General features: G+C 44.0%; 1 protein-coding gene across 2 annotated transcripts in view; it reads right to left on the reverse strand.

Moving 5' to 3' along the window:
• Positions 1 to 12,370, reverse strand: part of zzz3 (zinc finger, ZZ-type containing 3) — a 132,171-nt gene that overhangs the window by 23,710 nt on the left and 96,091 nt on the right. For both annotated transcript variants that reach the window (XM_078218944.1, XM_078218945.1), the window contains 2 exons: positions 6,028 to 6,129; positions 4,048 to 4,143 (listed from right to left, as the gene is read on the reverse strand). In XM_078218944.1, the coding sequence (XP_078075070.1) occupies positions 4,048 to 4,143; positions 6,028 to 6,129 (198 nt within the window). The remainder of the gene's footprint in view (positions 1 to 4,047; positions 4,144 to 6,027; positions 6,130 to 12,370) is intronic.

Here is a 12,370-nt window from a genome sequence, read left to right on the forward strand (position 1 = left end):
AAGGTGGTGGAGGCGGACACACTGGGAACGTTTAAGACTTATCTAGATAGCCACATGAACGGAGTAGGAATGGAGGGATACAAAAGAATGATCTAGTTTGGACCAGGGAGCGGTGCGGGCTTGGAGGGCCGAAGGGCCTGTTCCTGTGCTGTATTGTTCTTTGTCCCACACAGACAGTGACCCAAGCTGGGAATTGAACCCAGGTCTCTAGCGCTGTGAGGCAGCAGTGCTAACCACTGTGTTATAAAAATTCCATGAGCTCTTGTAACACAAGTGCTTTCATTACATAAAAATTAGTAACATAATTAAGCACGTGCTTATTATTTTTGTTTCGTTCAACGTGAATCTTGTTGGTAGTGAGTGGCTCAAGAGAGATGCTAAAACAAGCAGCAAATCTGCTGGTAGTAAGATCTCCAAAAAGGTGGAATGACTGTCAAGAAGATGTGATGAAATTAAAATTAAGGAATCAAATGAAAGGGAATTGGTTAAGGAGACAAATGAACTGAGGATCTTGACATGCAGATTAGCCTACATTGTATGTAGATATTTACCTGAGCAAAGTGGCTAACAATAGGGCCTAGAAGTGCAGGAATTAAAAGCACAGGTGATAAAAGGGGCAGTACGGTGGCACAGTGCTTAGCACTGCTGCCTCACAGCACTAGAGACCCGGGTTCAATTCCCGGCTTGGGTCATTGTCTGCGTGAAGTTTGCATGTTCTCCCCGTGTCTGCGTGGGTTTCCTCCGGGTGCTCTGGTTTCCTCCCACAGTCTGCAAGATGTGCTCATTAGGTGCATTGACCCGGACAGGCGCTGGAGTGCGGCGATTCGGGCAATTTCACAGTAACTTCATTGCAGTGTTAATGTAAGCCTTACTTGTGACTAATAAGTAAATAAACTTCAGCTCAAAGGAGAGAATGAGGGTGAATTTTGCACTTGCATTCATAAAGGGTGAGCTCATGTGAGATACGTCAACAAGAGGACCTCTAAGACAAGTAGTTCAGGTAGGAAAAATCAGAAGAAAAAGCGCTGTCAGTGTCAGTGCTCATCTTACAAGTGAAGGAGAGCTGGGTTGGTTCAAAATCGAGCCACGCACAGCCGGAAACTGCATTCATTCCCAATCAGGTCATTGCCTGGGAAGTCCTATTGAAACGCCAGTTGTTGGTATTCTGGACCACAAGAAATTCCCAGAAGAGAGGCAAGTGCCAAATGTAGTAATTATTGATGGATTTTGTTCATCGTGTTAAAACCTATGGGATGTTGTTTGGGGAGGTTCAGCTCTGAGTTTAGGAAAGTAGAAGGGTCGATTTAATGATATTGTCTAGCCAATATTGTAGTTAAGTGTATTTTTTATTGTTGCGTTTGTAGTTGTGCGTTTTACTGATTAATAAACGTTTGTTTTGTTGAATTATTGCAACAAGACTTAAACTTTCTTCACTGGTTTTCATCTCTTTCCTCACATTATACCAAATTGCAAAAATATAGTTAGAAACCACATTCCAAAATGCCTCTCAGGAATTTGGAATAACCTAGCATTTAACATCAGCTGGGTTATTAACAACACACACAGAACTGATGGTACAGAAAGAGGACATTTAGCTCAACCAGTCTATGTTGGTGTTCATGCTCTTGAGCTTTTTCCCATCGTTCCTCGTCTTAATCTGTCATCATATTAGCTTCTCCCTCATACGTTTATCTAGTTTCCCCTTTAAATGCAACTATTCTATTCACTTCAACGACTCCTTGTGATAGGAGCTCCATATTCTGACCACTCTTTGGGGAAAGAAGTTTCTTCTGGATTCCCAATTGGATTTCTTGGGGACTATCGTATTTTGATGGCCTCTAATTATACTTTTCTCCACAAGAGGAAACATTCTCTCTGCATCCACTCTATCAAAACCTTTCATAATTTTAAAGACCTCTATTTAGTCACCACTCAGCCTTCTTTTTTCCAAGAGACCCAGTCTGTCATTCCTTTCCTGATTTGTATTCCTATGCATTTCTGGTCCAATCCCCGTAAATCACCCTCTCTGGTGTCTCTATCCTTTTTATAATATGGCAACCAGAGATGCACATAATTCGCCAAGTGTGGTCTAACCAAGGTACAACACAGCTTTAGCTTAACCGCCTTATTTGCCAACTCTATCCTACATAAATAAAGCCTAATGCATGTTTTGCTTTTTTAAAAAAATGGTCTTTCTAAGCTTCTAATGATTGGTGCTTGGCATACTGGTTCCCTAATCCCCCTGGTTTCTCTACCCCATCTGGACTTGCATCAGTCAAGCAGTAAAGGACCTCCCCGTTCTTCCTAGCAAAATCTATTTGACATTTATCAGCATTGAACTACTTTCTCACCTTAAAGTGTACATTATTGTCAACTTTACTTGTCTTATTTGCTCTGATTCATTCCCCAGCACTCGACCCAAAGGTGAATCTTCCCTTGTTAAGTTGGGAGTTCTGTACACATCATAGGTACACCGTTCTATTATTCCTCTTACTTGCCTCTTCTGTCCAATTAGTATCAGGGTAGTTTTTTTGCCCCCCATAATTCTTGCTCCATCTCCCTTCCACTATTAGGTGGTCTGTAGACTACAAATATTAGTGATTGATCCTTTATTATCTTTGTCTATCCATATGGATTCTATTTTTGTCCTATTGATAGCTGTGACACTTTTTCTATTGCCATTATGTTATCCCTCATGAGTATAGTGACTCCACACCATCTTTAACTCTTTCTATATTTTCTACATATAACATACCCTGCAATGTTGAATTCTGAGTCCTGATTTTTTTTGTAGCAATAAGTCAGTAATTGCTACAATGCCTGGTTTACCCAGTGCAAGATTGCCTCCAGCTCTCCTGTTTTATTGCAAACACTAAGTGTTGCGTTCGGCCAGTTTAACTATCTGTTCTATATCTCTATTTATTCCCTTGCCATCAAGATTCTCTGTTACTTTATTCTTTCCTACACTCCTGCACTGTTTTGTTTACAATTAGGTTGCGTACGTTCTTGTAGATCCCTCATTGCATCTTACTGGTTTCAAGCCTTTGCCACCTCCCTGTTTATCCTTTTTGCAAGGTCACAGGTTCCATCCCAGTTCAGATGGAGCCATCTCCTCAGTGTTGCTCCTTATTTATGGAGGAGGCAATGCCTAGTGGTATTATCGCTAGACTATTAATCCAGAAACTCAGCTCGTGCTCTGGGGACCCAAGTTCGAATCCCACCACGGCAGCTGGTAGAATTTGAATTCAATAAAAAATATCTGGAATTAAGAATCTACTGATGACCATGAAACCATTGTTGATTATCGGAAAAACCCATCTGGTTCACTAAAGTCCTTTAGGGAAGGAAATCTGCCATCTTTACCTGGTCTGGCCTACATGTGAATCCAGAGCCACAGAAATGTGGTTGGCTGTCAACTGCCTTCCAAGGGCAACCAGGGATGGGCAATAAATGCTGGCCCAGCCAGTGACACCCATGTCCCACGAATGAATAAATAAATAAAAAATACCCAACAAAATAATCTGTTGCTTCACATGCCCAAATTGATCACAGCAGCAGGAGAGCGAATGCTCCGTGGCCTGGCAGTAAAATCTGCTGCTAACTGTCACTAATGGACTTTGGACAGGAGAGGGGTGGAGTCCCACTGTTCTCCTGCGCTCCTTCCTATATTGGGAAGTGCGCAATATTCCGAAATGTGCACCCAGGTGAGTGCCAGGAATAGCACAGAAGAATTTCTAAATCACGTAACTGGATTGTTAGATGTTATTCTTGAAAGATGATTTGCCGGACACCCCCGAAAGCTCATCACAGTTCCTGGGCCGAGTACGCCCGATCCAGAGCAGATAACCCAGAGAGTACCTCAATTCCTTACTTGCACTGTGTAAGGACACCTTCTAGTGGGTCAATGCAGCAATAGCATGTGTTGATTCACATTGCTACGACAAACTCAAGAAGATGGAGAAGGACAAATCGTGTAAAAACAAATTGATAGTAATGAGAGCAGGGGAAGATCGGCACTCGTTATCAGCTCAGTCTTGTGCACAATACCTTTTTCGAATGCAGGTACAGGTTCGGAGTTCTGCCCGGAATGGGGATCCCAGCTTTAGCTAATTTAATGAAATACTTCTGCACCCTGCTGGCAACCTGGGTGAAAAGAGATGCACAAAATAACTAGGATGACAGAACAATTCATACTGATGGGGAAAAAAAGACAAGCTAAAGTTTCAGGCGTGACTGTTCATCAAACTCAGGATTCGTGCTTTTCTGCTTGCCCCTGCTGTATAAATGGAAAGTTCACGTCCATGGTTATCACGTGCAAAAACATGATCCATCCAACATTCATCAGCTTCCATTTAATAACTTCCATGACCTCAGGACATCCGAAAGTGTTTTACAGTCAATGTTAAGTTTAAAGTTACCTTTGAAGTACAGTACAAGTTAGGTGGATTGGCCATGCTAAATTGCCACTTCGTGTCCAAAGATGTGTAGGTGAGATGGATTAGCCATGGTAAATGTGTAGGGTGGGGGGGAGGGCTTGGGTAAGTTACTCTGTCAGAGAGAGTCGGTGCGGATGCGATGGGCCAAATGGCCTCCTTCTGCAATGTAGGGATTTTATTCTTTAAAGTTTTATTTATCAGTCACAAGTAGGCTTACATTAACACGGCAATGAAGTTACTGTGAAAATCCCCTAGTCGCCACACTCCGGCGCCTGTTCGTGTACAGCGAGGGCGAATTTAGCACGGCAAATGCACCTAACCAGCCCGTCTTTCGGACTGTGGGAGGAAACCGGAGGACATGGAGGAAACCCACGCAGATACAGGGAGAAGGTGCAGACTCCACACAGTGACCCAAGCCAGGAATTGAACCCGGGTCCCTAGCACTGTGAGACAGCAGTGCTAACCACTGTGCCACCGTGCCGCCAACCAGCAATAGTTTAATGGTCATCATTACTGAGAATAGCTTTATAGTCACAGTTATAATGCGCAGCAAAAGCCCACGTAAAGGAATATGATAATGACCAGATAATCTGTTTTCGTGATGCTGGTTGAGGGATAAATATTGGCCAGGGCACCAGAGAACTCCTGTGCTCTTCCTCAAAATAGCATTGTCCACTTAAAAATGGCTATTAATTGCAGATCTTTAGATGTATTATTCCACAAAGAAAACATTCTATTGAAGTGATAGCCAAGGAGAGTCTAAATGCAACAGAGAAGGATGCGTCACGGGGCTACTGCACAAGATGAAGAAGAATCAATCATGTAGCATGGGTGTGAAGTCAGAAAGCCAGAGCAGAGGATGCAGCCTCTGTGCCCTGAAGGGTGGTGAATCCATTAGTATTCAGCAACAATCCAGCTGTTTTCGTGGCCTTTTCATTGGGCGCCAAGCCACAAACGCATTGCATTTACTGAATTCAAATTCACGGTAGCATTTGAATTGAAGATCTCTGGGTTATTAATTCAGTAACATTAACAACTGTGCTGCGGCATCCACAAGGAATCGCTACACTGAGATCTTTTAGTATCATATCAACTTCATGTGTGAATTAAATGAAAATATGGATTATATATTTACACACAGATCCTAGGGGCTGTAAGGGAAACAACTAGGTAACTCTTGAAGTCAAAAAGCGTGGATACATTACCAATTGTGACTTTTGTAATAATGGACATTTACAGACTGCCCTAAAATTACATTTAAAATCATGAGAGACAATAAAACTGGAGTAATCGCAAGGCTATACAATTACTCGGCAGGTGAGAGTAATTGCATTCTATACTTGAAGCAAACTACGTACGAGGGAGGACAATGAAGACCTCCTCACTCTTCAACTCCCGAGGGTCAACAGCCAGAGCTCAACTGCACCACTGCTCTGCAGTCACTTCAATACGAGCTTGGACTCGTGCTCCACCACGTTTGGACTTGCGCTCAACCGCCATGTATCGTGCTCTGCCGCGCGACCACAAAAACATTGTTGGAAGTTAGTTTAAGTTTACAGTTAAGATCTTCAAAACTCCAGTTTGAAGTTACCTGCTTGGCGGTTCGGTTGCCGAGCTTGTCAGCTATCTTCTGCCAGCGTCGTGTTTCCACTTCTTCAGGAGGGTATTTAAGGAGCAGCTCCTCTAATCGTTTCTTTAAAATCAAAGCGAAAGATAGAGCGCATGTCAGTCTTACGTCAATATTCAACGACTGCACGTACTGCTTCCAAATTGACTGCTTGCACAATCCAAGTTTTCGCAGTATCTGACAGTGCCAGAAAGGACAGGGGGAGGGAGGGGGAGAGAAACATGGCCTTGGATTTAACCCACACACCGAAGTGGTGAAAATTGGAAGACTCCAGACTGTTCAGACGGTAATATTAGCAGAAATGTAGAACCCAGTCACCAGTCATCTATCTGAACCACAGCTGATGCACGAACTGAAGAACCCAGAAAAGAATATCAAAGGCCTGTCAACCATTTTGGCATTGCCAGGATGCCGGGGCATGGATGGATGGCCGGGGTTAATGAAGAGTCATGAAGGCAATGCCAGTGATCTTTGTTGGGGAGAGGTTGGGTAAACATCCCTTCAATGAGAGGGGGCAGAGGGTGTCCCCGATGTTGGTGGAGGTGGGAGGGTCCTCAAATTCAAGTTGAGATTGGGGTGCCCTTTCAAAATTGCACCTAGCCACCCTAGTGAAGCCAGGCTTACTAGATCGTCGCATTACGATCTCACGGGATCCAGGGTGAGGTAGCCAAATGGATGCAAAATTGGTTTGATGACAGAAGACAGAGTGTGGTTGTCGAGGGTTGTTTTTCAAACTGGAGGCCTGTGCATTTTGGTAGATTGAACCAGGGCAGGACTTACTCCGTTAATGGTAGAGCGTTGGGGAGAGTTATAGAACAAAGAGATCGAAGGGTTTCAGGTTCATAGTTCCTTGAAAGTGGAGTCACAGGTGGACAGAGTGGTGAAGAAGACATTCAGCATGCTTGGTTTCATTGGTCAGAACATTGAATACAGGAATTGGGACGTCTTGTTGAAGTTGTACAAGACATTGGAAAGGCCATACTTGGAATACTGTGTACAGTTCTGGTCACCCTATTATAGAAAGGATATTATTAAACTAGAATGAGTGCAGAAGAGATTTACTAGGATGCTACTGGGACTTGATGGTTTCAGTTATAAAGAGAGGCTGGATAGGCTGGGACTTTTTTCTCTGGAGCGTAGGAGGTTTAGGGGTGATCTTACAGGGGTCTATAAAATAATGAGGGGCATAGATCAGCCAGTCAATATCTTTTCCCAAAGGTAGGCGAGTCTAAAACTAGAGGGCATAGGTTTAAGGTGAGAGGGGAGACAAATTTTGTCTTTTAAAAAGCGTTTAGACAGTTACATGGGTAAGATGAGTATAGAGGAATATGGGCCAAAGGCGGGCAATTGGGGCTAGTTTAGGGGTTTAAAAAAAGGGGCGGCATGGACAAGTGGGCCGAAGGGCCTGTTTCCATGCTGTAAATCTCTGTGACTCTACCGGTATGTTTAGGCCCACCCCTCTCAAAACTGTGCAAAACTCACCACTCTCTCAAAAAATTACCAAGCGTGGGGAAAATTGCGATCGGTTTCACACTGGCGTGCGAATCACACCAATTGTCTCGCCCAAAATGACATTTTTGGGGGGAAAATTTCACCCTAAGACTCTAAGGAAGCTTTCACCGCTGGATCCTCTTGATGGTTCTGAGTCAGACACAGAATATGGTATTGGCAGTGAATCAGAGGTACGTGAGTGTTGCGGTGTGAAAAGTGGAAAGAGCTGTGTGTTGTCCAAATGGTCATGTATATTTACCATCCTGAAGTGAGCCACCAGACTTCAAAGCGAAGTCAAGCAAACGAAAGCAAATTCATTGTGAAAGGAATATTTTTGCAGATAATAATTGTGTGAATTTGGGCATTTGTGTTTCCTCTTTGTGCAATTAAAATTGTTAATTAAAATAATTGAGAGAAACAAGGTAATTAAGTGGATTGTCAAATGTAATCTGTTGGACGTTGAGTCCATATATGCCTGAAGGACGAATATAAGACCATAAGACCATAAGACATAGGAGCGGAAGTAAGGCCATTCGGCCCATCGAGTCCACTCCACCATTCAATCATGGTTGATTTCAACTCCATTTACCCGCTCTCTCCCCATAGCCCTTAATTCCTCGAGAAATCAAGAATTTATCAATTTCTGTCTTGAAGACGCTCAACGTCTCGGCCTCCACAGCCCTCTGTGGCAATGAATTCCACAGACCCACCACTCTCTGGCTGAAGAAATTTCTCCTCATCTCTGTTCTAAAGTGACTCCCTTTTATTCTAAGGCTGTGCCCCCGCGTCCTAGTCTCCCCTGTTAATGGAAACAACTTCCCTACGTCCATCCTATCTAAGCCGTTCATTATCTTGTAAGTTTCTATCAGATCTCCCCTCAACCTCCTAAACTCCAATGAATATAATCCCACGATCCTCAGACGTTCATCGTATGTCAGGCCTACCATTCCTGGGATCATCCGTGTGAATCTCCGCTGGACCCGCTCCAGTGCCAGTATGTCCTTCCTGAGGTGTGGGGCCCAAAATTGCTCACAGTACTCCAAATGGGGCCTAACCAGTGCTTTATAAAGCCTCAGAAGTACATCCCTGCTTTTGTATTCCAAGCCTCTTGAGATAAATGACAACATTACATTTGCTTTCTTAATTACAGACTCAACCTGCAAGTTTACCTTTAGAGAATCCTGGACTAGGACTCCCAAGTCCCTTTGCACTTTAGCATTATGAATTTTGTCACCGTTTAGAAAATAGTCCATGCCTCTATTCTTTTTTCCAAAGTGTACGACCTCGCACTTGCCCACGTTGAATTTCATCAGCCACTTCTTGGACCACTCTCCTAAACTGTCTAAATCTTTCTGCAGCCTCCCCACCTCCTCAATACTACCTGCCCCTCCACCTATCTTTGTATCATCGGCAAACTTGGCCAGAATGCTCCCAGTCCCGTCATCTAGATCGTTAATATATAAAGAGAACAGCTGTGGCCCCAACACTGAACCCTGCGGGACACCACTTGTCACCGGTTGCCATTCTGAGAAAGAACCTTTTATCCCAACTCTCTGCCTTCTGTCTGACAGCCAATCGTCAATCCATGTTAGTACCTTGCCTCGAATACCATGGGCCCTTATTTTACTCAGCAGTCTCCCGTGAGGCACCTTGTCAAAGGCCTTTTGGAAGTCAAGATAGATAACATCCATTGGCTCTCCTTGGTCTAACCTATTTGTTATCTCTTCAAAGAACTCTAACAGGTTTGTCAGGCACGACCTCCCCTTACTAAATCCATGCTGACTTGTCTTAATCCGACCCTGCACTTCCAAGAATTTAGAAATCTCATCCTTAACGATGGATTCTAGAATTTTGCCAACAACTGAGGTTAGGCTAATTGGCCTATAATTTTCCATCTTTTTTCTTGTTCCCTTCTTGAACAGTGGGGTTACAACAGCGATTTTCCAATCCTCTGGGACTTTCCCTGACTCCAGTGACTTTTGAAAGATCATAACTAACGCCTCCACTATTTCTTCAGCTATCTCCTTTAGAACTCTAGGATGTAGCCCATCTGGGCCCGGAGATTTATCAATTTTCAGACCTTTTAGTTTCTCTAGCACTTTCTCCTTTGTGATGGCAACCATATTCAACTCTGCCCCCTGACTTTCCTGAATTGTTGGGATATTACTCATGTCTTCTACTGTGAAGACTGACGCAAAGTACTTATTAAGTTCCTCAGCTATTTCCTTGTCTCCCATCACTAGATTACCAGCGTCATTTTGGAGCGGCCCAATGTCTACTTTTGCCTCCCGTTTGTTTTTAATGTATTTAAAGAAACTTTTACTATCATTCCTAATGTTACTGGCTAGCCTACCTTCATATTTGATCCTCTCCTTCCTTATTTCTCTCTTTGTTATCCTCTGTTTGTTTTTATAGCCTTCCCAATCTTCTGACTTCCCACTTCTCTTTGCCACATTATAGGCTCTCTCTTTTGCCTTGATGCATTCCCTGACTTCCTTTGTCAGCCATGGCTGCCTAATCCCCCCTCTGATAACCTTTCTTTTGTTTGGGATGAACCTCTGCACTGTGTCCTCAATTACTCCCAGAAACTCCTGCCATTGCTGTTCTACTGTCTTTCCCATTAGGCTCTGCTTCCAGTCGATTTTTGTCAGTTCCTCCCTCATGCGCCTGTAATTACCTTTATTTAACTGTAGAACCTTCACATCTGATTCTGCCTTCCTTCTTTCAAATTGCAGACTGAATTCTACCATATTATGATCACTGCTTCCTAAGTGTTCCCTTACTTTAAGATCTTTTATCACGTCTGGCTCATTACATAACACTAAGTCCAGAACAGCCTGTTCCCTCGTGGGCTCCATCACAAGCTGTTCCAAAAAGCCATCCTGTAAACATTCAATGAATTCCCTTTCTTTGGGTCCACTGGCAACATTATTTACCCAGTCCACCTGCATATTGAAATCCCCCATGATCACTGTGACCTTGCCTTTCTGACATGCCCTTTCTATTTCGTGGTGCATTTTGTGCCCCTGGTCCTGACCACTGTCAGGAGGCCTGTACATAACTCCCATTATGGTTTTTTTGCCTTTGTGGTTCCTCAACTCTACCCACACAGACTCCACATCGTCTGACCCTATGTCGTTTAGTGCTATTGATTTAATTTCATTTCTAATTAACAAGGCAACCCCGCCCCCTCTACCCACCCCTCTGTCTTTTCGATAGGTTGTGAATCCCTGGATGTTTAACTGCCAGTCCTGAACCCCCTGCAACCACGTCTCTGTGATGCCTACCACATCATACCTGCCAGTCACAATCTGGGCCACAAGCTCATCTATCTTGTTCCGGACACTGCGGGCATTTAAATATAGCACCTTTAATTCCCTATTGACCGTCCCTTTTTGTTTTCGTAGTGTGGTGGACCTTGGTCTACTGAGCCTTTCCAGACACTGTGTCATATTTTGTGAGATGGGGACTATCGTAACCTCTCCTGAGTGCTGTCTTTTCGTGATTTTTTGTAATCCTAAGCAGCTACGCTTCCCACTGATTCCTTCACCTCTTGGTTCCCTGACTTTCCCTTCCCCCCCAATCTCTAGTTTAAAGTCCTATTGACCACCCCATTTACTCTCTTCGCCAGAACACTGATCCCAGCTCGGTCCAGGTGGAGACCATCCCAACGGTATAGGTCCCCCCTGCCCCAAAACTGATGCCAGTGTCCCATGAAAAAGAACCCTTCTTTCCCACACCACTCTTTCAGCCACGTGTTAACTTCCCTTATTCTTGCCTCCCTATGCCAATTTGCACGTGGCTCGGGCAGTAATCCGGAGATTATGACCCTTGAGGACCTGTTTTTTAATTTGAGTATATTACTTCATAAGAATAGAATAGAATTCCTTCAGGGCAGGAGGCCACCATTTGGCCCATCAAACCTGCACCAATGACGATCCCACTCAAGCCCTATCCCCAGAGCCCCACGTATTTACCCCGCTAGTCCCCTGACACTAAGTGGCAATTTGGAATTCACCTAACCTGCACATCTTTGGAATCTGGGAGGAAACCGGAGCACCCGGAGGAAACCCACGCAGACACAGGGAGAACGTGCAGACTTCACACAGACAGTGACCTGAGGCCGGAATTGAACCCGGGTCCTTGGCGCTGTGAGGCAACAGTGCTAACCACTGTGCCACCGTGCCACTCCCTGCTCAAAACATTTAACCTTATTTTTAAAATCTTACTTTTATCCCTTTATTTCCCAGATGTAGGACAGGTAGCCCAGCTTTCATTCTAATCAAACTGATTCCCCCATTTCACATCTCTTCTGAAGGATTGCATTGAAAATCCACGACGCGGAGTTGCCGGCGTTGGACTGGGGTGGGCACAGTAAGTCATCTCACAACACCAGGTTAAAGTCCAACAGGTTTATTTGGTAGCATGAGCTTTCAGAGCGCCGCTCCTTCATCAGGTGAGTGCAGGATTTGGTTCACAAACAGGGCATATATAGACACAAACTCAATTACAAGATTACATTATCTTCCAACCATTATCTTGTAATTGAGTTTGTGTCTATATACGCCCTGTTTGTGAAACAAGTCCTGCACTCACCTGATGAAGGAGTGGCGCTCCGAAAGCTCATGCTACCAAATAAACCTGTTGGACTTTAATCTGGTGTTGAAAATCTATGAAATAGCTACTCACTGACTGCAGCAAAATACTCTCTTCAAAAAGGAATTGCCATATCCCTGATTCAAGGCGAATTGAAGGGCTGTAAGTTTCAAGTTGAGAAGCAGTCAACTCATATCCTGAAACAAGGCCTGGGCTACAG

Source organism: Mustelus asterias, chromosome 8 (genome assembly GCF_964213995.1).
Source record: "Mustelus asterias chromosome 8, sMusAst1.hap1.1, whole genome shotgun sequence".
Lineage (NCBI taxonomy): Eukaryota > Metazoa > Chordata > Chondrichthyes > Carcharhiniformes > Triakidae > Mustelus > Mustelus asterias.